The sequence below is a fragment of the Procambarus clarkii genome, chromosome 33 (assembly GCF_040958095.1).
Source record: "Procambarus clarkii isolate CNS0578487 chromosome 33, FALCON_Pclarkii_2.0, whole genome shotgun sequence".
Taxonomy (NCBI): Eukaryota; Metazoa; Arthropoda; class Malacostraca; order Decapoda; family Cambaridae; genus Procambarus; species Procambarus clarkii.
Window position 1 is genome coordinate 26615334 of NC_091182.1, and position 25160 is coordinate 26640493.

At 40.3% G+C, this 25160-nt stretch overlaps 1 protein-coding gene across 2 annotated transcripts in view; it reads right to left on the reverse strand.

Moving 5' to 3' along the window:
• Positions 1-25160, reverse strand: part of Mcm5 (Minichromosome maintenance 5) — a 63886-nt gene that overhangs the window by 12407 nt on the left and 26319 nt on the right. The window contains exons 1-10 of one of the 2 annotated variants that reach the window (XM_069335487.1): positions 20408-20640; positions 17969-18095; positions 16995-17123; positions 12692-12864; positions 12416-12571; positions 8342-8423; positions 3568-4005; positions 2892-3209; positions 2660-2775; positions 967-1095 (exon numbers count right to left, since the gene is read on the reverse strand). In XM_069335487.1, the coding sequence (XP_069191588.1) occupies positions 967-1095; positions 2660-2775; positions 2892-3209; positions 3568-4005; positions 8342-8423; positions 12416-12571; positions 12692-12864; positions 16995-17123; positions 17969-18095; positions 20408-20562 (1823 nt within the window). In that variant the 5' untranslated portion in view covers positions 20563-20640. Of the gene's footprint in view, positions 1-966; positions 1096-2659; positions 2776-2891; positions 3210-3567; positions 4006-8341; positions 8424-12415; positions 12572-12691; positions 12865-16994; positions 17124-17968; positions 18096-20407; positions 20641-25160 lie in introns of those variants that run through there. The other variant, XM_069335488.1, reaches the window with a different exon arrangement.

Genomic DNA, 25160 nt, shown 5'->3' on the forward strand with positions numbered 1-25160 from the left:
GAGAAATGATATATCAGACAGACAGTATGGTTTTCGATCTGGAAGATCCTGTGTATCGAATTTACTCAGTTTCTATGATCGCGCCACAGAGATTTTACAGGAAAGAGATGGTTGGGTTGACTGCATCTATCTGGACCTAAAAAAGGCTTTCAACAGAGTTCCACATAAGAGGTTGTTCTGGAAACTAGAAAATATTGGAGAGGTGTCAGTTAAGCTTCTAACATGGATGAAAAATTTTCTGACTGATAGAAAAATGAGGGCAGTAATCAGAGGGTATATATGGGACTGGAGAAATGTCACAAGTGGAGTACCACAGGGTTTAGTTCTTGCACCAGTGAAGTTTATTGTCTACATAAATGATCTACCAGTTGGTATACAGAATGACATGAACATGTTTGCTGATGATGCTAAGATAATAGGAAGGACAAGAAACTTAGATGATTGTCATGCCCTTCAAGATGACCTGGACAAAATAAGTATATGGAGCACCACTTGGCAAATGGAATTTAATGTTAATAAATGCCATGTCATGGAATGTGATATAGGAGAACATAGACCACACACAACCTATATATTATGTGAGAAATCTTTAAAGAATTCTGATAAAGAGATCTAGGGGTGGTTCTAGATAGAAAACTATCACCTGAGGACCACAAAGAACATTGTGCTAGGAGCCTATGCCACACTTTCTAACTTCAGAATTGCTTTATATGACAGTGCGGGGAAGACGGGACACCACGAGCATAGCTCTAATCCTGTAACAACACTTAGGTAATTACAAAACAACAATCACAAATATATATATATAATATATATATATACACACACATACAGTATACAGTATATATATCTGAATTAGATACTTAGATAGATAGAGATATATTATTTATTATTAATACATGGTTTGCATAATACAGAAAGTTTGAAGATATCAATGCTGCCTGCATTTTCTTTAACGAATCTCACCTTACGGTAATGGGAATTGCCAGTCTCTTTTCAGATTGGTTCTCTGCTTCACGGGTTCCTCCTCGCATCAGTATGTACCGATTTTTTAATTTCTCTCCAGCATTCTCCGACAGTCTAGGACCACAACGGCTTAAATGATAAAGCAAACAATATTATTACTGCATTTTATAAAATTAATAAAAATATTTTCCCTGAGTTTTCAGGTAGATCTGAACAATTGTACAATGAATGAAATACGACCAGAATACCTAAGAAACTCCATTGGGATTTATGATCCCAAATTCGTGGACAGAGCTGGCCAGTGGGACAATCTTGCCAACTCTCAACCTCAACCAACTTTTCCACATGACTGCAAACAGGCCAAATGGGATAGCCCTATAGTTGAGAACATTGCCACAGCATTGCTGGAGCAAGCTTCAGGGAAGGATAAAGCATGTCTCCTAGCTGTGCAAGCTCCCCATGCCAGGGACTTCCCTGTTGGCTGTCTCTAATACTACCTTGGGCACCTGCCTAGAGCATCGGGCCCTAAGTATCAGTGTTGCCCTGCGCCTTGCCGACCCTATCTCTACCAAACACCGGTGTATCTGTGGCTATGCGTCAGCAGAACAACACAGCAGCCATGGTCTCATCTGTTGTAGGTCACAGGGAAAGATTGCCAGACATGAAGCAGTCAATGACATGCAATAGGAACAGAAGCAGCCAGAAGAACGTATGCTGCCAACTTAAGAATGAAGGTAACTGCAGATGGCCTATTGCCCCATACGAGACAGATCTTATTGATATCCACTTAACCACCTCACCATAAGAGGATATAACCAGGTGCTAAGAACAGTAGAATTTGTTTTTGAGAATGTGAGGCAAGACCTTACGCAATGTATCACTAGGCGTCAGACCCAAATAAAATGTAAAAATGAACTTTGGAGAGTTCATTTTTCAACTTCCAGCTTCAGTGAAGATATGGAGAAGAATATATCGAGATATATACCCAATAATATCGAGAAGATTCGTGCCAGAATCATAAATCTAAAACTTTGTTGTTTTCAACTAAATATGTTTAAGGGGCCCGGTGACGGAGGAGAAATTTTCAAAATATGAAAAATAGTGAAAATTTTTAAACAAATTTCCCATTATTTGGCATCAGAATCGTGAAAATTTCATTCCAATATGTTAACACTTTCGAGCGATCGGCAAACAAAAAAAAACTTGCCTCTCGTGCGCGCATTATTTCGGGCAATCGAGCGGCAACACTGAAAGTGTAGACTCTTTTCACTGTCCTGACATTAATTTTCGATGTACATATCGAACAGAATGTTCTAAAAGAACATAAGTATAAAATGTCACCAAAGCATGAGTTAGACAAGCACCAAATCAAGAACTACGTCGATCACTAGCCGTGAGCGCCAAACAGCAACGAAATGTTTCTACTCTCTTCAGGGTTGTCAACTCCACACTTGTCCTACAGCGTTAATTTTGTTATCACTGAAGTCATAATAAAATTCCCTACGCAGCCATATGCATATAAATATAGAATCAATGTCGCAGCCCACCCGCAAGAGTGTGGGAAGTGGCCGAAGTGTTACCCGTGGCAGCATATCGGCGAAACCCCTATTGAAAAGCTTAATAGCAAAATAATTTACAGGTTTTGGTATGCACATTGAATTGTGTTTATGGTGCATGGTTCTTGCCTGCTTACCTTCTACTGTAACTGATAAACTTCTTCAGAAACTTGAGAGAGAGTTCACCTTCAGGAGTTTCCTCAGCAGTCTTCAGAGCATTTAAATGAACGTTCATAACATGTTTGGCCATCGTCTGGAAAGTGCAATTGAATGTTGCAAACTTTACATGGTTAAAAAAATATGAAATAAATTACAATAAATTTATGTACGTATAATCAAATCTACTTGTAGACAAGGAAATGTACATACTGTATCTCTGGCTTCATTATGCTCATCTTTTACAATGTAAATCATGTCAAATCGAGAGAGGATGGTAGGCATAAAATCAATATTTTCTTCTCCTTTAGTATCATCCCAGCGGCCAAAAACAGAGTTTGCAGCAGCCATTACTGAACAGCGTGAATTTAAGGTAGTGGTAATTCCAGCCTTTGCAATTGAGATTGTTTGTTGTTCCATTGCTTCATGAATTGCTACACGATCATCCTCACGCATTTTGTCAAACTCGTCAATGCAGACTACACCACCATCAGCAAGCACCATAGCACCACCCTCCATCACAAAATTACGCTGTTGAAAAATCACTATCAGTTAAGACATGATTAATCCCTATGAAAAGGAACCTAAAATAAGAGAACAGTAATTATACTAAATTTTTGCAATACCTGAAATCCAGTACATTATAAAAGTTGGAAGAGATCATCCAAACCCATTTCTAACTAGGAGAGAATGTGGAACAAAGTTAAGACATCAAACTGGGTAAAGGAATATTTAAGGCTGGAGGAATGTGGTAAGTGGGGTTCCTAAAGGCCGGGGCATATATTTATTATATTTATATTCATATATTTACATATACAGTACAAGGTAATATTAGAGAAGAAATGTATCAATTAATGACAAACTTGCAAATTTTAGTTCATGAACTTACTGAAACAGGATCTCTTGTAACAGATGCAGTTAAACCAGCAGCAGAAGATCCTTTGCCTGATGTATAAACAGCAATAGGGGCCACCCGCTCAACAAACTTTAACAACTGTGACTTGGCTGTACCAGGATCACCAAGGAGTAAAACATTTATGTCTCCTCTTCGTGTTAGGCCATCAGGAAGACGCTTACGTGAACCGCCAAATAACAAACACGCTACAGATTTCTTTATGTCCTCACAACCAAAAATACTGGGGGCAATACTTCGAGCAACTCTTTCATAGATATTGCTTGACTGTGCAAGCCGGCGGAATTCCTCCTCTTCTGCTGAAGATATAGTGACACCTGATGTGTATCCACGTCCTTCCTGGTCAGCCTGAATACCCACTACCCTCAAGTATGGGGCTCGGATACCTACTGCAACCTTGTCGCGTGAGCCCCTCTGTTAGTAAAACATTTATTTAGCACAATATATATACTAATACAAAACTATATAAAGATGAAACAAAAAATTAATAAATTAATATTTGTAGAAAGTTAACAATGAAACTAATTAAGAACTAATAATGGCTCAATTACATGAAAGCACTGAAGAAAGGGGTTCCCAAGACACAATATCTTAGAATTCAAACAGAGGGATCGGGGTGATATAGTAAAGGTGATGCAATAATACTAAGCTATACAACTATGCACGTTTTAATCACAACTGACCTAAAAAAAAAGTCTAGGCTGGAAATTCCAGGACAATAACAATGGTGTAAAGAATTATAGGGATGCAATAATTACAGGGAATATAAAGAACACAGCACATGTAATACAATGAGTAAGTTAGTAATTGAACACAGAGTGATGTGGTGCCAAAAAGTAAAGGTAGTTGTGGCAGCAGTGGCTGGTCAGCGGCAGGAACAGCCTGGCAGTAGTGGCTCCAGCGGCAAGAGCAGCGACAGCCTGGCAGTGGTGGCTCCAACAAGAGCGACAGCCTGGCAGTAGTGGCTCCAACAAGAGTGACAGCCTGGCAGTGGTGGCTCCAGTGGCAAGAGTGACAGCCTGGCAGTGGTGGCTCCAGTGGCAAGAGTGACAGCCTGGCAGTGGTGGCTCCAGTGGCAAGAGTGACAGCCTGGCAGTGGTAGTGGCAAGAGTGACAGCCTGGCAGTGGTGGCTCCAACAAGAGTGACAGCCTGGCAGTGGTGGCTCCAGTGGCAAGAGTGACAGCCTGGCAGTGGTGGCTCCAGTGGCAAGAGTGACAGCCTGGCAGTGGTAGTGGCAAGAGTGACAGCCTGGCAGTGGTAGTGGCAAGAGTGACAGCCTGGCAGTGGTAGTGGCAAGAGTGACAGCCTGGCAGTGGTAGTGGCAGCTGCAGGAGCACCCACCTGATAGCAGAGGCAGCAGCAACTGCCTGGCATCTGCAGTGGCAGTAGCAAGAGCAAATGCCTGGCAGTGGCAGAAGCGATTAACTACAGTGACAGTAGTAACTAGCTACCAGCGGCACCAGTGGCAGAAATGACCACCTGTCATCAGCAGCAGTGGCAGGAGCAACTGCCTGGCAGCAGTGACGGCAATGATAGGAGCAAACACTAGGTAGGGTGGTGGCAGCAGAAGTAGTAGGAGAGAATGCCTAGCAGTGGCGATGCAAGGAGCAGTGGAAAGAGCAACTGACTAGCGGTGGCAGTCACATTTCCAGATTCCATCTATGTCCTCTTGCCCTGCTTTCTCTTAATCTGAAGAGGCTACTCTTGTCCACCTTATCCATTCCCCTCAATATCCTTGTATGTTGTGATCATATTTCCTTTGTTCCTTCGATCCTCTAGGGTTGTGAAGTTTAGGTAGCCTATCCTCACAGCTTGGCTTTGGCTCCAATCTTGTTGCAAACCTTTGTACTTTTTCTATTTAGCCTTTATGCTTTATAAGATGTAAATTCCATGCCAGTGATGGACATTCCAGTATTGGTCTAGCAAATGTTGTGTAGATTGCCCTGAAGTTCTGATTTAGGCTTCTAAATAATGTTCTCACATTTACCAGCATCCCATATACCTGCTTGATGGAGTTCTGGGAGTTGTTCTACTCCCCAGTAGAAGAGTAATAGTAGTTCTACTACTGCTGTCTCTGCTACCAGGTGGGTGCTCCTGCAGCTGCCACCACCACTGCCAGACTTGTTAGAGCTTGGTCCACCAGGCTGTTGCTTGGAGCAGCACACAGGCCCACATATCCACCACAGCCCGGTTGGTCCGGCACTTCTTTTAGAAAACAATCTAGTTTTCTCTAGATGATGTCCACAGTTGTTTCGGCAATATTTCTAATACTCGCTGGGAGGATGTTGAACAACTGTGGACCTCTGATGTTTATACAGTGTTCTCTGATTGTGCCTATGGCACACCCTGCTTTTCACTGGTTCTATTCTGCATTTTCTTCCATATCATTCACTCAAGTATGTTGTTATTTTACCGTGTAGATTTGGGACCTGGCCCTCCAATATTTTCCACGTGTATATTAATTAATATCTCTCTCGTCTCCTTTCTAGTGAGTACATTTGGAGACATTTGAGACGATCCCAATAATTTAGGTGCTTTATCGCATCTATCTGTGCTGTATATGTTCTCTGTACTCGCTCTATTTCAGCAATCATCCTGCTCTGAAGGGGGAAGTGAGTACCGAGCAATACTTAAGCCGGGACAGCACAAGTGATTTGAATAGTACAACCATTGTGATGGAATCCCCGGAGTTGAAAGTTCTCGTAATCCATCCGATCATTTTTCTGGCCGACGCAATATTTGCTTAGTTATGTCATCAGACATCATCATTCCCAAATCCTTTACATGTTGCTTTCCTACTTTGGGCAGATTTGATTGTGTTTTGTACCCTGTATCATGTTTAAGGTTCTCATTTTTACCGTACCTGAGTACCTGGAATTTGTCACTGTTAAACATCATGTTATTTTCTCTTGCCAAGTCAAAAAACTTTATTAATATCTGCTTGAAGTTTTTCAATGTCTTCAGCAGAGGTAATTTTCATGCTGATTTTTGTGTCCTCTGCAAAGGATGATATGAAGCTGTGACTTGTATTTTTATCTATATCTGATATGAGAATAAGGGAAAGCAGTGGTGCAAGGACTGTACCCTGAGGTAGAGAGCTTTTTAACTGCGCTTGGATTCTATTTTATTTGACTGACTGTTACTCCGTGTTCTGTTTGACAGGAAATTGACTATCCACCATCCTATTTTACCAGTTATTCCTATTGACCTTATTTTGTGTGCTATCACTCCATGGTCACATTAGTCAAATGCCTTTGCAAAGTCTGTGTATACAACATCTGCATCTTGCTTTTCTTCTAAAGCTTCTATGATTTTGTCATAGTGGTTGAATAACTGTGACAACAAGATCTTCCCACTCTAAATCCATGTTGTCCTGGGTTGTGTAGCTCATTATTTTCCATAAAACTAGAAATTTGATGCCTAATCACTCTTTCAAAAACTTTTATTAAGTGTGACGTTAGTGCAACTGGTCTATAATTTTTTGCCAAAGCTTTACTTTCCCCCTCCCCTTGTGCAGAGGATGATAATGTGCTGATGTTATCCTGTTCATGTGTGCCTCCAGTGTTAAGAGTCAGAATTGTACCCACTCCCAAATCTCTCACTTTCTGATTCCTGTAGTTGCCTTCCCATTATAGTGTAGATGTCTTCTGGTCTCCTCTCTCTCTTTTTCCCCATTTTCATTACTGTTATGACCAAGTGAATACAGCACAATATTATGAACATACACTGTCCTAACTTTATAAATTCTATAATTGTTGAGAAATATTTGATAAATGATATTATTTCATTAATGTATATGCATATATTCTTGTAATAAGTGACAAATTATATTTTGTCACTATACTATCAGTGTATGTAATACATGTCCATATGAAAGTCGGACAATATAATGTTTCAAGGTTTTGTTTGAGTGGCACCAACCTGTCCTCTTACAAATTACATCTTAATTTGGCCGTTTGCCCGTAAGGCTGAAAATGGATGTAATTTGAAAAAAAAAAAAAAAAATGGATTTGTTGTTTCTAGAGCATAAGTAGAGGGTCCTCTGGTAGGTTAGGAGGGCAGGAAATTCTCCTAAGGTTTCAAAATGTCTAGAAAACAGTTAATTGAAAGTTTCCTCTCCTAACCTAACCGAGTAAGCCGGAGGACCCAAACAGAAAATGGGACATTACATCACTTTCGTGAGCTGCTTTAATTTCAAATTACTGTACGTCCATTTTTGCCTAGGCGCGCATACGAGCGAAAAGTGGCATTTTTAAGAGGACGGGTTGCTGGCACACAGTTGGCTACAGGCTCATCCTGTTCCTTATATGATTGTTACCTAATGTTATTAATGAATATAGGTTATTCCTACTGATGCATATAACAGGCTTTTGAAATAAATTGGCCTCTCAGTAGGTTTGAACACAGCTGAGGTAGGATTACAGCTCTTGCTTGCAGTTTCACAAGGTACCTTATATGATAGTTCTCTATGTGATAGTTTCAAAGTGCATTCTCATGAAATAAATGAGTTTCTAGGAGCAGGCTTCTGAGGTAGGATAAGCTGAGGAAGGATAACAGCTATTGCTTAGTTTCACTCGATATGTCATTTGATAGCCCTTATGAACCCTAGTCTTGGTAAAAAAAAAAAAAAAAAAAAAAGGGGCCAGAAAAAAAAAGTGACTTCCTGTATATGCTGCTGATCATTAAGATGAGCTAGTTTCCATAAAAGATGGGAATAAATGTTATTATATACAATACAATTTAACTCACAGTTGACTTCCCAATTTTCTTTATAGAATAGATACCGAGGACAGTTACACGATTGCCAGGCACTACACGTTCACATTGAGCTCTGAAAGAAACACACATTAAAAATTATTACCACTGACAACATTTCATTCCAAAAAGTATTAATAAACAGCAACATTAAAATACATTGGCTAAACAAGGCTTTTTAAGTACTGGTAATTCATGTACAAACATTTGAACACACAGAAATCACAATAGCGTGATGCATCAAATGAACAAATCCACAAGGGCCGTGATGAGGGTTCAAACCTATGTCCGAGAGGATCCCATACGCACCTTAATCAACTGAGCTACAACATGGTCAAAAGAATTGAAACCGGGAAATCAACTTGACCTACCACGGATCCTGCAGTCTCTCCGAGACACAAACCAGGATGTTACACAATTCCCCCATGCACCAGAGCTCTGCCAATAAGGGATCTGGAAACATGGCTGGTGCCTTGATTGGTCAAGGTACATCTTTGAAGGCAGTGATTCTGATTCCGTCGGCTGGTTCCCAGAGACCTTCGTCATCTGGTCAGCACGATGTTCGCTCTGTGCGACGTTTGGATTCTCATGGTTCATGTCGGCTTTTTCGCACGTCACCACGTTGACAGGGCATTTGGGGGGAAAGCTGTCTCTTTTTGCCCAAGCTTGGTCCCACAATTTATGGGCTTTTTGGATCATTTCTTCCGATCTCTGGAGGCATTGGGTGGACCATCCCCCTATAGGGAGAAAGTCAGGCCTGAGAGGACAGCCTTCTTCCCCGTCCCTCGGTCTAGTCATCTTGGAGTGGCTTCACTTGGGTGTAGCTGTACTGACTTCGTCTCTCAAGTGGGTTTCCTGCTTGTTCCCAGTTCCAAAACAGGACTTCTTGAGGTTATCTTGAGATGATTTCGGGGATTAGTGTCGTCATGGCCCAGTACTTGACCAGGCCTCCTTTTTGTTACAAACCCCCCCCCACCCCCCAGGAAGCAATCTGTAGCAGCTGTCTAACTCCTAGGTACATATTTACTACTAGGTAACAGGGGCATCAGGATGAAACAAACTCTACCCATTTGTTTCCGCCTCCACCGGGGATCAAACCGGAACTTCAGGACTACGACTCCGAAGAACAGTCCACTCAGCTGTCAGGCCCCAGGACTGAGCGGATCTCCGGCACATTCTGGACTAGTCTTATTTGAACTGGATGATTCTTTTTGGATGACCTCCCTATCCCTGGTCCAGCTCGTTCTCGAGCCGGACGTTTGGTTGCTTTCGCTAGACCTCCAGGACGCTTATTGGCATGTCCCTATTCATCTCTGATTCAGGGATTGGTTGGGGTTCCAGGTGAGGCAACACGCTTACTGCTTTCGTTGTCTGCCTTTCGGCTTACATCTGGAACTTTGCGTTTTTATGTGTCTGACTCGAGGCATAGTGGCCCATCTGCACTTGCTAGGTCTTCGGGTGTTGGCCTACCTTGACGACTGATTGGTATGGGCTCCCAGCCGGTCTGCTTGTCTGCTAGCCAGAGATCTGATTCTTTTCCAGCCTGCCAGGTTCAGGTTCCTGGTGAATTGGCAAATGTTCTAGTTGGTTCCGTCCCAGATTCAGACTTTGCTGGGCCTCGTATGGAATCTTGGCCAACATTCGTCTCTCTCCTGGTCAGGGAGCCGGTCGGCCGAGCAGACAGCACGCTGGACTTGTGATCCTGTGGTCCTGGGTTCGATCCCGGGCGCCGGCGAGAAACAATGGGCAGAGTTTCTTTCACCCTATGCCCCTGTTACCTAGCAGTAAAATAGGCACCTGGGTGTTAGTCAGCTGTCACGGGCTGCTTCCTGGGGGTGGAGGCCTGGTCAAGGACCGGGCCGCGGGGACACTAAAAAAAAGCCCCGAAATCTTGTCAAGATAACCTCAAGATATAACCTCCCTCCTGCAGCTCAGCTCCGACTTCAGTCCCGCCTTCAGCTATTTGTGCGGGGGACCTGGGTCACTCAGCGGTTGCTCGAGCAGCTGTGCAGGAACCCTCTTTTGCCACGCTTGTGACTGTTGGGTTCACAACCTGGTGTCCTCGAGTTGGTTGCCGAGTCACGGCTTCCTCTGAGTTTTTTGGGGCTCGGTGCCATGGTGCCTTCCCCATCCCTCGCTCGCTGTGTTCTCGGAAACCTCATTACTCAGTTGGGGTTTTGTGACCAGTCCGGCCAGGGGCTCTGGTGGTGGTCCTTCCGTCGGACTCACAGCACAGTGCAGGACTTTGTAGTGGTGTGGCAGGCACTGAGTCGGATTTGGCTTCCTCGGGGCTCTTCGATACGGCTCCATTCAGACTGCTCACCAGTAGTTCGTTATCACCATCACAGGGGGGGTGGGTCTCTTCGGCCTGTGGCTCCTTGGGGCTGGTCTTTTTGGGTAGCTATTCTGCCAAGTTCTCGGGGTTTAGCTCTGTGCTGTTCTCGTTCGAGGAATGTCCAACGTTCTGGCAGATGGCTTGTTCCGTTTCATTCTTGTTTTCATGGAGTGGACAGCTCTGATTTTTGGTAGGCATAAGAACTCCTTGTGACTGATGACCCCAAACTAATATAGCACATATCAGTTCAGACAGCTCCAGGGAACCTCTGGGGCTTTGACCAGAAAATGCAGTTTCATTACGTTCAATGCTAGTTTTTAATCACATTACAATGTACTTTATCTTATAGTATTGGTAATGTTGTTCTTCTATTTGACCTTATGTGCATACATCCCCTTAGAGCATTCTATTGCAAACAATTTGATACCAAAATGAATGACATAGCACAATATTGAGGTGAGAAAACTGCAAAGAGTACAAACATTGGAGTGTGGTTGTGCACTCAAGGGCAACGTACAGCCTACCTTGCGGTGCACTGCGGGTTACGTAAAGTGTTAAAATAGTTATCTGACAAAGAGTATTGGGAAGATGGGGACACTACCAGCATAGTTCTCATGCTGTATCAATACTTAGGTAATTACCGTCAGATAGACAATGTAAACATTGATAATAAAAATGAGCATTAATAATAAAAATGGCCTATACATACTAGACTTAACTTCAATACTTGCATAAAGGACACAGCCAAAAACTTCTAAAATTGTTGGTATACTCTCAAAACACACATGTCCTCCACGCTGTTCTTCTCACACTATACTACTAATATATCCCTATCTAACTTATGTAATCTGTCTATGGGGTTCAACCACTACAAACTATCTCAAGCCCATTACCACCCAACAAAAATTAGTATCAGAACTACAATATAACAAATTATCTTCAGGCAACACACAGCCCCTCTGTTCACATCCCGGAACATGCCAAACATACACTCACACCACACATTTTCTTATGTTATTTACACTTACAAAGCCCTATTCCTGAATTCTAATACTGTTTTGAAAATTTTCCTAAATGGATGAACATCATGCCAGAAATAAACATCTCTGATATTTGCAGTCATGCAATGCCAATAAAAGGATCCAAAATATGGACCTCACTCCCTAATAAATTAAAAATTGCCTAATCAATACTGTACTTTATTCAATAGTATAACAATGAAGTATATACCTAATTTCAGCTTCATAGTATCCTACCTTGAGCCATTAACATAGTATGTATCTTATGCTAACTCGCCTAGTATTTTACAATCTAGAAATGCAATGTCACCAGTATAATTTATTGTATCACCACTTTATGCTGGCATAGTAAGTATATGAATTCAGATTCTGTTACAATGTACTTATTATTACATTTATTTTTATATTCAATATTGAATATTCTTCCTTCTTTACTTAGCTTTAGAGCCTGCCCATAATGCTATACATGATACAGTAGTGGCTTTGCCAGAATGTACCACTTGATCACTAAACTTATGTACTCTCAACCCACTGTACCTTTTTGTACAGTATATAAATAAATTAATTCAATGTGATAAGCATTTAATTAAATAAGTTCCATGATCTTAACATATTTTAAATGAACCCACAAATTTTGCAATTTCTTTGAGACAAAAAATATAATGCACCTTGTACTCAAATACAGTACAGTACAGAAATTCCAATAGCACTTGCCTGTCAACATAAAGCTGGAGGTGCCGTGGCATTTCTCCCTGGGGCAGATTTTCAGGGACTTCCTGAAGCTTCAGTACTTGATAATCAATACATTCACATTTATCTGGCACAATGAAGAAGGGGTCAAGAGGGCATTTTGGTCTTCCAGCCTGTTCCCTGGTAAATAAAAAAATTTGTGGTCATAGAAAAGTAAAAATAAGTGACAAAAATTTCCACAACTATAGTACTGTAAATGAGAAAAATACTTGTCGCGAGAAGTTTTGTGGCATTACTTACGTATTGCACTTTCTAGGTAGCTGATAGCCTTCGAGACCGGGCTTAACAGGCAAATTTGTCAAGGTGGTTTGACAGGAACGGCATTGCACCGTCAATGTCAAGGCTTTAGCCTTCACTCCTGATGCTGCTACCACAATACCTGCAACTTTCACTAGCCGGCTAACTTCATCAGACTGGAAATATAAATTTAGAGGTTTACTTAATTTACTAAGCTAACATTCAAGCTAAGATTTTATTTGGTAATCCTATGTAAAATTAATACACAGTACAGAATAGAATTTTTTTAACACTTTAGTGCGCGCGGCACTCCCTGGAAAAAAAAGCGGGTTGTGCGCGCGGCGTTCTGGGCGCTCAAGCGTGAACACAAAAAAGTTTATCATCTTTTCACGCTCCTAACATCAATTCTCGAGCTACGTTTTTCATTTTGGTATCAATGCGTTGGCAATAAAATTCTCTACAGGATCATATGCATAAAATGTCACCCAAGCATTTGCTATCCCACCACGAAGTAAATAAACACGAAGATGACTAGCCGTGACACCCAAACAGGAAGTAAATGTTCATACTCTTTCGTTTGTTGCCAGCCTCACAGTCATCCTACAGCGCTTATTTTGATATCACTGAACTCGCAATAAAATTCCGCACCCAGACATATGCCTATCAATGTCTAATTATGTTCCGCACGAGTGTGGGAACTGGGCGAAGCGTTAGCCGTGATTTCAGCAGCGACGACACTGTTGTGATGCAGCGCTTTGAAAGTTTATACTTATTTCACTGTCATGACATTATTTCTCGAGCTACGTATTTCATTTTTAATAGAAAGAAAGAATAGAAAGTTCTATAAGAACGTGGGTAGAATTGGCCAACAGAGCGTCAAATAAATTTGCGGCGAATAAAAACTTACGCGAATCTTATGCGTGTTTGAACCCGTGAGCGTAAAAAGTTTTTACTTTGTTCATGTTTTTTCAAGTTTATACTTGATTCACTCCGTTTTTTTTGTTTGTATAGTGTTCGGAATAAAATTCTCTACACAGACATATGCATATAAATGTAGAATCATGATCGCGGCCAACACAAGAGTGTGTGGAGTGCGCGATTACCCTCGTTGTGACACCAATTCAATAGTCTCTCTCCTCTAAGTTACAATACATTGCCGTTTTCTCAAATAGGCACTGTGCCTATTAGAGAAAACAAAAATTTAATGGCAAACATATTCATACAAACCCCAAGTCGATCGAGTAGTAAATACCCAATATAAAACACGGTCCGTAAATTTACGTCGTGATCCGACAAGCGGTTAGGGAAACCGCCCGCAAGTCCAAGTCGAAAATCCAGGAAAGTGTTAATACTGATACAATATGAGAATGTACATACAGAATAAATACTACTTATCAACCAAGCTGTGAAAATTGTTATAAATTAACCGATTATTAATGGGTGGGCGAGTCCTTCCAGAAAAAATTGTATAATTTATTTGTGAATTATTTCCTGAAGTGTGGGGATGTGGATATCAGGTCAGGTAAGATACTGTAATGAGTGCAAGGATAAGCACCCAAGATACATTGCCTCCATTCACAATTAAGCATACATGGTCTGCATTTTGTAGGTCCCATATTTGACATCAACACAAGATTAGATATTGACTTAAAAAACTTTACCTTTGACTAGGTATCAAGATGACCAAATTTACTAATGATATTAGTTTTGGCCTTCAGGGTTCTAATAGGAACAGAAAAATTGACAAGCAGGCCCTTGGAGGATCTAATATGCCCCAGATGCTTTTCAAAATACTTAGCCTATATAACTGCCTGTAGTCTAAGCTCACTTATCCTGAATTATATGGGAAGGACGCCCCCTTCCCCACCAAAAAAGCCAGGCATTCAAAATACTGTACATAGCAGAATTCTTACAGGGGAAGTCCAAAAATTACCATATTCGCAATATTTTGTACCACAACTACCACAAGTCTTATTTCTATGCACACTATGTATCAAAAATATATTTTAAGAGAAACTTCAGCTTACCTTGTTGTAGTTTGTGTGATACTGCAGATCTTGAAATGTGTAGTTCTTGAAAATTTATGTAACCTTATGTAAATTTATGTAACAGCACTCTTTGTCATATAATGCTTTGAAATTACTGACGGTTTTGGCCTCCACCACCTTCTCACCTAACTTGTTCCAACCTCCTACCACTCTGCTTACAAAAGTGAATTTTCGAATATTTCTCCGGCAGCTTTGTTTCGTTAGTTTAAATCTATGACCTCTTGTTCTTGAAGTTCCAGGTCTCAGGAATTCTTCCCTATCAATTTTATCGATTCCTGTTACTATTTTGAACGTAGTGATCATATCGCCTCTTTTTCTTCTATCTTCTAGTTTTTGCATATTTAATGCCTCCAACCTTTCCTCATAGCTCTTGTCCTTCAGTTCTGGGAGCCACTTAGTAGCATGTCATTGCACCTTTCCAGTTTGTTGATGTGCGTCTTAAAATATGGGCACCATACAACCACTGAGTATTCCAGCTTTGGTCTAATAAAAGTCGTGAACAATTTCTTTAGTATTTCGCCATCCATGTATTTAAAAGCAATTCTGAGGTTAGAAAGTGAAGCATAGGCTCCTCGCACAATGTTCTTAATAATGTGGTCCTCAGGTGACAGTTTTCTATCTAGAACCACCCCTAGATCCCTTTCTTTGTCAGAATTCTTTAAAGATTTCTCACATAATTTATAGGTTGTGTGGGGTCTATTTTCTCCAATTCCACATTCCATAACATGGCATTTATTCACATTAAATTCCATTTGCCAAGTATTGCTCCATATACTTATTTTGTCCAGGTCTTCTTGAAGGGCATGATGGTAGGGTGGAGGTGTCAGAGAAGTCTGGTGGTGTCAGTGGAGGAGGGGTTTAACGGAGGTGAGGCTAAGATGTATGGGCGCATACACTCTCTCACTAGCAGTGATCAGGTGTCAAGTCAATTTAATGACAATTATCACATTATCTACACTGAAATTAGCCTTTTTTATTAATAAAATGTCATACTAGAGCAATATTAACGGTGAAGAGTGTGATATACAGTATTTGGAATTCATTTACTTTTCACAGAATTGTTAAGACAAATGGGGTGTAGCAACCCACAGCTGACTTGGCATTGTGTGGCAGGGGAGCAGTGAGTCATTCCTAGAGTCGGGGAGGGGGGTTCCAGCTGCCTCCCTCTAACAGCCTACTAGTATAAACCATGTGCATTAATACAGTACAGTATAAAATGCATAAAACTTCAAAATAAACAATATTTTACTAATTATATATGGTTATCTATGCTTTCAAACGGCTTTATAAAAGAGCTATGAATTCAGACATTATGGAAGTTCTGCTCTCTGAGGAAGACAAGATGCTTAATAAGGGTACAAGGGCTAGTAGAATACTAGAAAACGTTAAGAAATATTCAATTAAGACAATTTACAACTGGGCCAAAAAATGGGGCGAGTTGAAGGTCATCACATTAAAGAATGCATGGAATAAAATTTTGAGTCCGGTACCTGGTGAGAATAAAGACGAAGATGATTATGATTTTGAGGGCTTTGATAATGCAATTTTTGAGACATTATGAAATGCTGGTGAGGAAGATTTGCAACTTTCTGATGTGACTGAGTGGTTAGATAATGCTGCTGATGATCCAGGTTATGGTAAATTAAATGATGATCAGATTATCCACTGTGTTACTGGTAATGCTAAGGAGGGTGTGGAATAGAAAGATGACAGCGTGTTATCTATTCCATTTGCTGCATCATTGCAAAAGGTTAATGATCTGCTTGATTTGGTTGCTGTAACTGATGATGAACAGGTGTAGATAATAATCTGCCAGCTCAAGAGCATGAAATATTATAATGAAGCTCACAACAAAGAAACAAACTAAGATTTAAAAGTTTCTTGTACAGTTTCACAGTAGGCCTACAGGATCAGCACCCTGCACTAGCAAGGACTCACTTCGTGACTCAGGTGCAATTTTTCATAAGGCAAATATGTTCTGGCATATGTATTAATGTGGCTAGGTTTTTTTTTGTGAGGGGGGGGGAAGAGGGGATGGGTGATTGGGGGAGGGGGGGGGGGGTAGAAGGGTTGTTGCGGCCAGATTGATGGAAATAATTCTGCACTGGAACGAATCAGCTTTATCCCATATAGTTCGTTCAAGTGAGGACACGCTGTACAAACTCTTTTCAAGAGCTACAAACATTTCAAACATTTTCAAAAATGTTTTCAAACATTTTACAATTTATTAAATAATGTAGTGAAGTCTCTTCACAAACCTGCAGACTGCGAAGATCAACAGGATTGGCACCAGAGGTCAGCATAATCTGAATGTCTTCTACCTTCTCTTCTCCCTGTGGTCGAGGAGCAGTCACCTCATCAGCAACTTCTTTCGCAGCTTCCTCAAACTGTATACCAAAATTGAAGTAAAATAGGCAAGAAATTTGTCTGCAACAGAATACTGTACACTAGAAATTGAAGAGACGACGACATTTCGGTCTGTCCTGGACCATTATCAAGTTGACTGTGATAATGGTACTGAACGGACCAAAACGTTATCATCTCTTCAATTTCTAGTACAGTATGTGGTTTGGTCAACATTTTTCAGTCACGTTATTGTGACTCTTCATCCCCAGAATTCTGTACATAGTTAATAATTTTGTATACATCATTTGTTTACTGTGTACAATATATATTTACTTTCCACCATCAGCATAATTGAAGAAAATGCAGTTTATATTTACTAGGAATAGGTAAACCAATGATATCTGAAGAACTAACAATTTACTTTATTATTACTTTCTCCCTTTTCCCATCTTAGAAATGACCTTAGGCAGATATAATAAATGCAAAGACTGTAATGGTTTCAGGTTTCTCAAACTAATTCCTTTTTGATCAACCTGACTGCTACTTACAAAAGTTGTTAGAAAACTTTAGTTCAGTAACAGAATTAGCAAGCTAAACTGAATGGAAGTATTGTTCAACTGATGCAATTACCTCAATCAGCTATAAAAATTTAATTTAGTAAACAGATACACAAAAGGAAAACAAGTTGTGAAAATCAGATATGCCTCAGAGGGGCTCATAGGCTTATTGAAGTAATCCGCTTAAAATGTTCTTAGAAAATATCTTACTTTAACAGAAAAATAATCTGTGTACATAAATCATATTAAAATATTTTAATTTTCCCATTAATGTAAAGCTTACTGTGGGCAACATCATAATTACCGAACATAGAGAAATAAGGACTCACGAGTGGGAGATGTTCTGTAGGGGCTTTCTTAAGTTTATCTGCAAGGGTTTCATCAAAGCTGGCTACATCTTCAAGACTTACTTCCAAATAATATTGTCGCAAGTTATAATGACGCTTTAGAGAGTCTCTGAAAAAAAAAAAAAATTTTAAAAGAAAAAATTATTTTCTCTTTTTTTTTTTTTTTGCAGGGATATTCCTGCATGGGCCCTAAGGCTTTGGCCCACTAAGTGTTGCTTGTTTCTGTTTTACTTAGGCTGAGTATAAGTATTTATGACTCATATTGTCGCTTCAGTAAGATTTTGCCCCATGTTAAACTAACAACTTCTGCTCTGTTGAATCTAAGTTGAAATCTGAATGGGTTTGTAACTCTGCACCGTGTTGCAGTGGTAATGTGATAATGTTCCAGTGGTCTGTTGGGCATTTCTCCAGTGCTGACATTTCCTCTCATCTTCTGGAACCTGTAAGCCTATTTCCTATGCACATGGGTATCCAAGCCTGATACAATGTAAGTGTACTTCTGTTGTTCTACTGCTCCCTTTCATCAAATTAAATGGTTCGTAGTTGGTTGAATTCTTGTACCAACCCGCATATCCTGATGTTGCAACTGCTGTGTTGTGGTCACTGTACATCTTTTGCATTGCTCTGTTTCTAATTATATTAATAATAATAAAAACTAATTAATAATTCTTCCCCTACCACCTCTATTTATTTATTTATATATATACAAGAAGGTACATTGGATTTATGAGAGTACATAGCATTGTGTTTACATTCTTGTAAAGCCACTAGTACGCACAGCGTTTCGGGCAGGTCCTTATGATAACAGATAATATTAAGTAGGTAAATTCTAGCAAAATTTATAAAATGTTAACAGGTACATTGTAAGAAAAAATTGAGAGAGATTAGTAGGTATGTTAAAGCACATTGATAGGTTTGATTGATAGCATTGATAGCTTGATTGATAATTTGACAAAGATTAATAGGCACAATAAAGCATATTGATAGAACATAAGATGACAGCAATGATCATAATAGTAAAGTTGTATGGCGTAGGTACATAAATATTGGGGGACTGGGTAGCACTAGATACAGTGTGAGTTTCAAGCACTAGGTAGGAAACTATGAAGATGAAATTAGGTATTTTTGGTTTTGTTTTTGAATAAGACAAAAGATGGACAGCTTTTCTATTCATTAGGGAGTGAGTTCCACACACCAGGTTCCTTTATTTGCATAGTGTTTACACAGTTTAAGTTTGACTCCGGGGATATCAAAGATATATTTATAACTGGAGGATGATTATGGGTCCTATTACATCTGTCCAGGAAGAGTTTCAGAGCAGGGTTTGCATTTAAGAACAGTAAATGTAGATGGCACAAGAGGATGTGTAGAGTGAGGTTATGTTTAGCATGTCTAGGAATTTAAACAAGGGGGCTGAGTGTTGTCAGAAAGCAGTTTGTTATTGTTCTGATAGCAGATTTTTGCTGGGTGATGATGGACTTGAGGTGGTTTGCAGCGGTTGAACCCCATGCACAGATACCATAATTAAGATAGGGATAGATTAGTGCATAATATAGTAAGAGGAGAGTCGAGTTAGGTACATAATGTCTGATTTTAATTAAGTGGTATACCAACTATTTTAGAGACTTTCTAAGTTATGTGTTGTATGTGGGTGCTGAAGTTGAGTCTCTTGTCTAAGTATAGGCCAAGAAACTTTCCATCATTTTTATTACTGATGTTAACATTGTCTATCTGAAGCTGTATTGCATGTGTTGATTTGCTTCTAAATAAGATGTATTAGGTCTTTTCTATGTTTAGTGTGAGTTTGTTGGTTGACATTCATAAGTGGACTTTTTTCATTCATTATTCACAGCATTATTTAATGTGTGGGGGTCGATGATACTACCATCATCAACTAGCGAGTTGATGAGGGTAGTATTATCGGCAAAAATATAGGTTTAAGAATGGTAGAGACATTAGGCAGATCATTGATGATCAAATCATAGATATCTTGACAAAACCCAATTTAATTTTTTAAAGTACTTATACATAGATATATACCATAGGTTATACGTTCTATACTCCAGTTAACTACTGTTGGAGACAGGAAGCCTGTTAGGTTAATCGAGATCCCTCTGGCCAATGTCCGTGATGTTGGTGTGGTCGTATATTGTTACTGACCTTTTATTGATTTATTTATTTATATATATACAAGAAGGTACATTGGGATTGCGAGGATACATAGTATAGTAATTACAATCTTGTAAAGCCACTAGTAGGCCCAGCGTTTCGGGCAGACCTAAGCCAATGGTGGTGACCCTAATGACCAAGTGATACCCACCAGGTAACACAAACTATTGCAACCACCTTCGTTGCATCACTTCTTAGTTGTACATACAGGTTATCCCTTAGCATACATTGCACAGTAGCCATGAAACGTACCTGTATTTGTAATTGAAGTTCCCTTCGTGAAATTCACGCAAAAATTCTCTAAATTTCTTCTTTACAGTTTGTAAGTTGATTTGACTTAGATCATTTTGCTCTTCAGTAGAAAAGTTATCGGAGAAGAAGATGCCAGGATCATCAAAGCCTTCCATTATGACACTGTTATGGAGCACGTTTATCCCCGAGAACCTTTGCCTCTCACAACAACACTAACTTTGGCGGGAAAAGATTTCCCGCAAAAATTCTGAGCATGCGCAATGAGTGCGGCGCAGACGACGCAGACGGCGCCTTCTCACATCAAATTCAAATTAAAAATTCAAATGTCTATTCAGCTAAAAGTACATACATAGAAGTTGTTATAAACATAATGTTGGATTTATAGATAGAGCTAGTACATACAATACCTAAAGTCACTAATACGCTCAGCGTTTCGGGCAAGGTGTGGGAAAAAATACACTTAAACTAAAACATAATACTAATTGGGATTAAAGTATAAATTGTGCTGAAAAAGGAAAAAAAGGGGGGAACATGGCAGAAATTAGCAATTATACAACTTGGTCAACAAACAGTATTGTTTGAAAATAGTTTAGTTTAGTTAATTTATTATGCACCCCATACCCATCTTGTGGGCGGTAGTGGAAAGGGTTACAGAGGCATATAATGGGCTCAGGTCAGTTGTATCCAGACCACCATCTGGTCACCATTTGGTCCGGGAGACATCTCCCGTCACGCAGGGTGCAGTCGCACCTCCACAGATCTCCAGTATCATCTATTGATACTGGTGATGGCTCAAAAGGGCCACCACTTACGGGCTATTTATGCCCGTGCCACCTTTTGGGTTGCTTCATCTTCATCTTAACACATTCATAAGGGAGACATCTCCCGTCATGCAGGGTGCATTCGCACCTCCACAGATCTCCAGTATCAGCTCTTGATACTGGTAATGGCTTAAAAGGGCCACCACTTACGGGCTATTCATGCCCGTGCCACCTTTTGGGTGGCTTAATCTTCATCAATCAATCATGTATCCAGACCACGGTTGTGTGCGGTCGCTAGGTTGGCGCTCTTGGCGTCCGCTGATTGGTGGGAGGTGGAGGATTGCCCCACACTCTTCGTTTTTGCACGTGGTGATACAGGATATTGTGCATTTGTTCTCGATTATTGACAGCGTCGAAGAAATGGCTGAGGCGTTATGCCTAAGTGGTAGTGAGGAGGACAGACAAGATGATAATCGACCGTTTGAATTAGTAGTGAACAAAAAGAAACGGAGAAATAATAACAGACAGCGAGACAGTGAGAGTGACGATGAGATTGCAAAGAGACCAAAGAATGATACCCTACTCAGCAAGACTCAAGACAAGCAAAACAAGACAAGAAGGAAGAGGCTGTTGTTCCCTACAACATGCCAATTGAATTTCCACCAAAAGCTAGAGTGGACGGTACGTCTGGCTAAACAATGTTTGGAATACGAACCACTTTTCAAGGAGGGTCTTCATCGGCCCTACATAACAGTTGGGACTGAACAGGCCGTGGAACGCCTCACGACGGTTGGTTTTGAGAATGTAGTGATGGTTCCTCCAGAAGAAGGTATGTTGCACACAAAGATCATAGTTTTCAAGTTTCCAACTTATTTGGATCCTGACTGTCTTCTTCTTAACAATGATAATGTTGTCTGGGCAAAGAGGAACAGTGTTCGTGGTGACAAACGAAGCCAGATTGTTGCCTTGGTAAAGGGTGAGGCGCCGGAGAAAATCTTTGTGCAAGGACTAGGCTATAGGAACGTTGCAAAATACGTTGAGGAGCCCATACTGTGCATGAAGTGTTCACGTTGGGGACATATGGCATGGAAATGCCAGTTTGACCCCAGGTGTCGGTATTGTGGGAAAAATCACGACTCGCGAGAGTGTAGAGTCAAGATTGAAAGAAGTGAAAAAATCATCCCATTTTGTTGCAACTGTCGAGGCAGCCACAATGCTGGTTCCTCTCTATGCCCCATGAAGCCTCATCTGAAAGAGACTAGAACGGGTCCTACAAGCAGGATAGATGTATCCTCGCAGCAAGGAAAAATTGTGCAAGAGGAACATGGAGCAGTTGGAAGCCAACGGCAGCCCCTATGATCAATGTGTGGGAAAAAGGGACGGAGAAAGTAAAGGCGAGCTTAGGGAAAGTGCATCATGCAGTGGAAAAACTGAAACCTTGTGACGACAAGGTTCAGGACAATATGGTCACCTCTGAGGTTGGTAATCAAATTTTGGAGTATCTAAAACAACTAGATAAGAGGATTGAGGCATTGGAAAAATTGGCTATGGAAGGTGGACGGGGTGAAGATGGTGGTGAAACAGGACGTGTAATTGAAAGTAAAACGAGACGTGAAATGGAAAGTGAAACGTGCGTAGACGAAAGTAATGATGTGCATGAGGTAACGATGATAGAGGATAGTCAGGAGAATACACTTTCTAGTAGTGTTAGCGGTGTTCAACCTCCTGTTGTGACAAATGGTGAAAGAACGGTTAAAGTAAAACGGGTTACAGAAATAACAAAGAAAATAGATATGAAAAATATTACCTTCGATGTTAGTAGTAGTTGTGAAGGTGAGGAGAAAGAAAAAATGTTACGGTGTTGGAAGGAAGTTTCTAAGGTACTCTTGTATCTCATGGAATGTGACGGACAGGGCAAAGGTAGTTTTATTATTAATCATGGATGAAAGTAAATTGAGAATATTATCTTGGAACATTAATGGATTAAAAACTAGAGCGGTGGATGTACATTATTATACTCTTAGAGAGGATATTGACATAGTAGCACTCCAGGAAACTGGGGATAGGGATGGTAGCATACTGAGGCTAAATGGCTATAGAGGCTTTCACTTATATGCTGATGGAGGAACTAGGGGGGTCTCATGTTATGTCAAAAGTACCATACCTGCCGAGATAACTGGAATCCCTCAGAGATATAGAGGTATTGAAAGTATTAGCTTGCGGATACAATTAAAGGACCGAGAGTTAAATTTCATTAATCTATACATCTCTGATAGCTCCCTTGATTTACGATACTTGCCAGATTCCTTCTTTTCTGAAGATACACTTGTGGTAGGGGATTTTAATGCCAGACATCCAGCTTTAGGATCAAGGGGTAAAGCAAATAGGAATGGTTGCAGATGGTACCAGTTTTTGCAGGAACATGAAGATGTTCAACTGCTGGGCGAGCCCTCTCCTACTCATTTGAGGGGAGGGAGATTAGATTATGCTTGTTTAATAAATGCTGAGGGCATAGAGGGGAATTGTCTTATTGTGGATGAAATGCTAAGTGATCATTTTGCATTACAAATACAGCTTAAACTAGATAAAAAGCATGCCTGCCTTCAGAGGAAAAGGTTAAAGTTTAATGAGGGAGAATTAAGGGGTCTTGTTGGCCATATTAAGTCTTGGTATGATACTTATAAGCCGGTTTCGGCAGAAGCATTTTAATGAAGATTTAATAAAGGAGGTAGATGTATTTAATGCAACATTGAACCGGAAACCATCTAGTATAAAAAGGCATCCCCCCAGAAAAGAAAATTATACACATGACAAGATGCTTAAGGGGTGGACATTAACAATGAGGAGAGCTCACAGGGATTGGAATAGGAATGGTAGGACCGAGGAAGGGAAGAATGCTTTACTGGCAGTTGCTAGGCTGTGTGGGGAGAAGAGAAAGGAAATTAGGAGCAAGTATTGGCAGGAATTTGCAGAGAAAGTTGGGAGTAACAGAAACTTGAAGGAAATCTGGCAAGACGTAAATAAAATAAGGGGTAAAAAGCACAATTTTGTTGCACATCCAGACCCGCAAGGAATTGCAAATGGGCTCGTAAATAAATGGGCGGAAGCTGCCAAACTTAGTTCATTACCCGCTGTAACGAGAGAGTCATTAGATTCTTGGAAAGATCTAAGAAAGGATTTTATACTTATAGCAGGTAACAGTGGTGATGTCACTTGCACAGGTATTACCAGAGAAGAACTAATAACGGCGATTAAAGTTGGGAAATCTACCGCACCTGGGGAGGATGGAGTAACTTATGAAATACTTAATGAACTTGCCACTATGACGAAAAGCCCACTTTTAGACCTCTTTAATATTAGTTATAAAGAGGGCAGTATTCCCAGTAAATGGAAAAAAAACTATGATCATCCCTATCCCTAAAGCCAATGGAGAGTATAGACCTGTGTCTTTAACCTCGTGTTTTTGTAAAATGATGGAGAGGATCATTTTAAATAGACTTTTATATATAATAGGTGATCAGCTGTCTAGTAATTTGTTCGGGTTCCTCAAAGGAAAAAGTACCTCTGATTGTATTATTAAATGTCTAGCTAATGAAAATGATTATTATAGAATTTTCATTGATTTACAAGGAGCTTTTGATAAAGCCAACAAAGAGGTTATTTTATATGAATTAGCTAGTCTTGGTGTTAAAGGGAAATTATTGCGCTGGATAGGGGATTATCTTTACGAAAGGAAGGCTCAGGTGTGGTATCAAGGTTGTATGTCAGGCGTGAGGTCTTTTGAACTCGGCACACCTCAGGGAGGAGTGTTGAGTCCCACCCTGTTTAATGTACTAATGAATAAGATAGCATCTGAGAGATACTCAAATGGGGTAACTCCGATCATATATGCCGATGATATTTTGTTTCAGGGCAAAGGTATTTCAAAGGTTCAAACAGTGTTGGACAATTTCGGAAACCTGTGTCACCATATGGGATTGGTGGTTAATGAA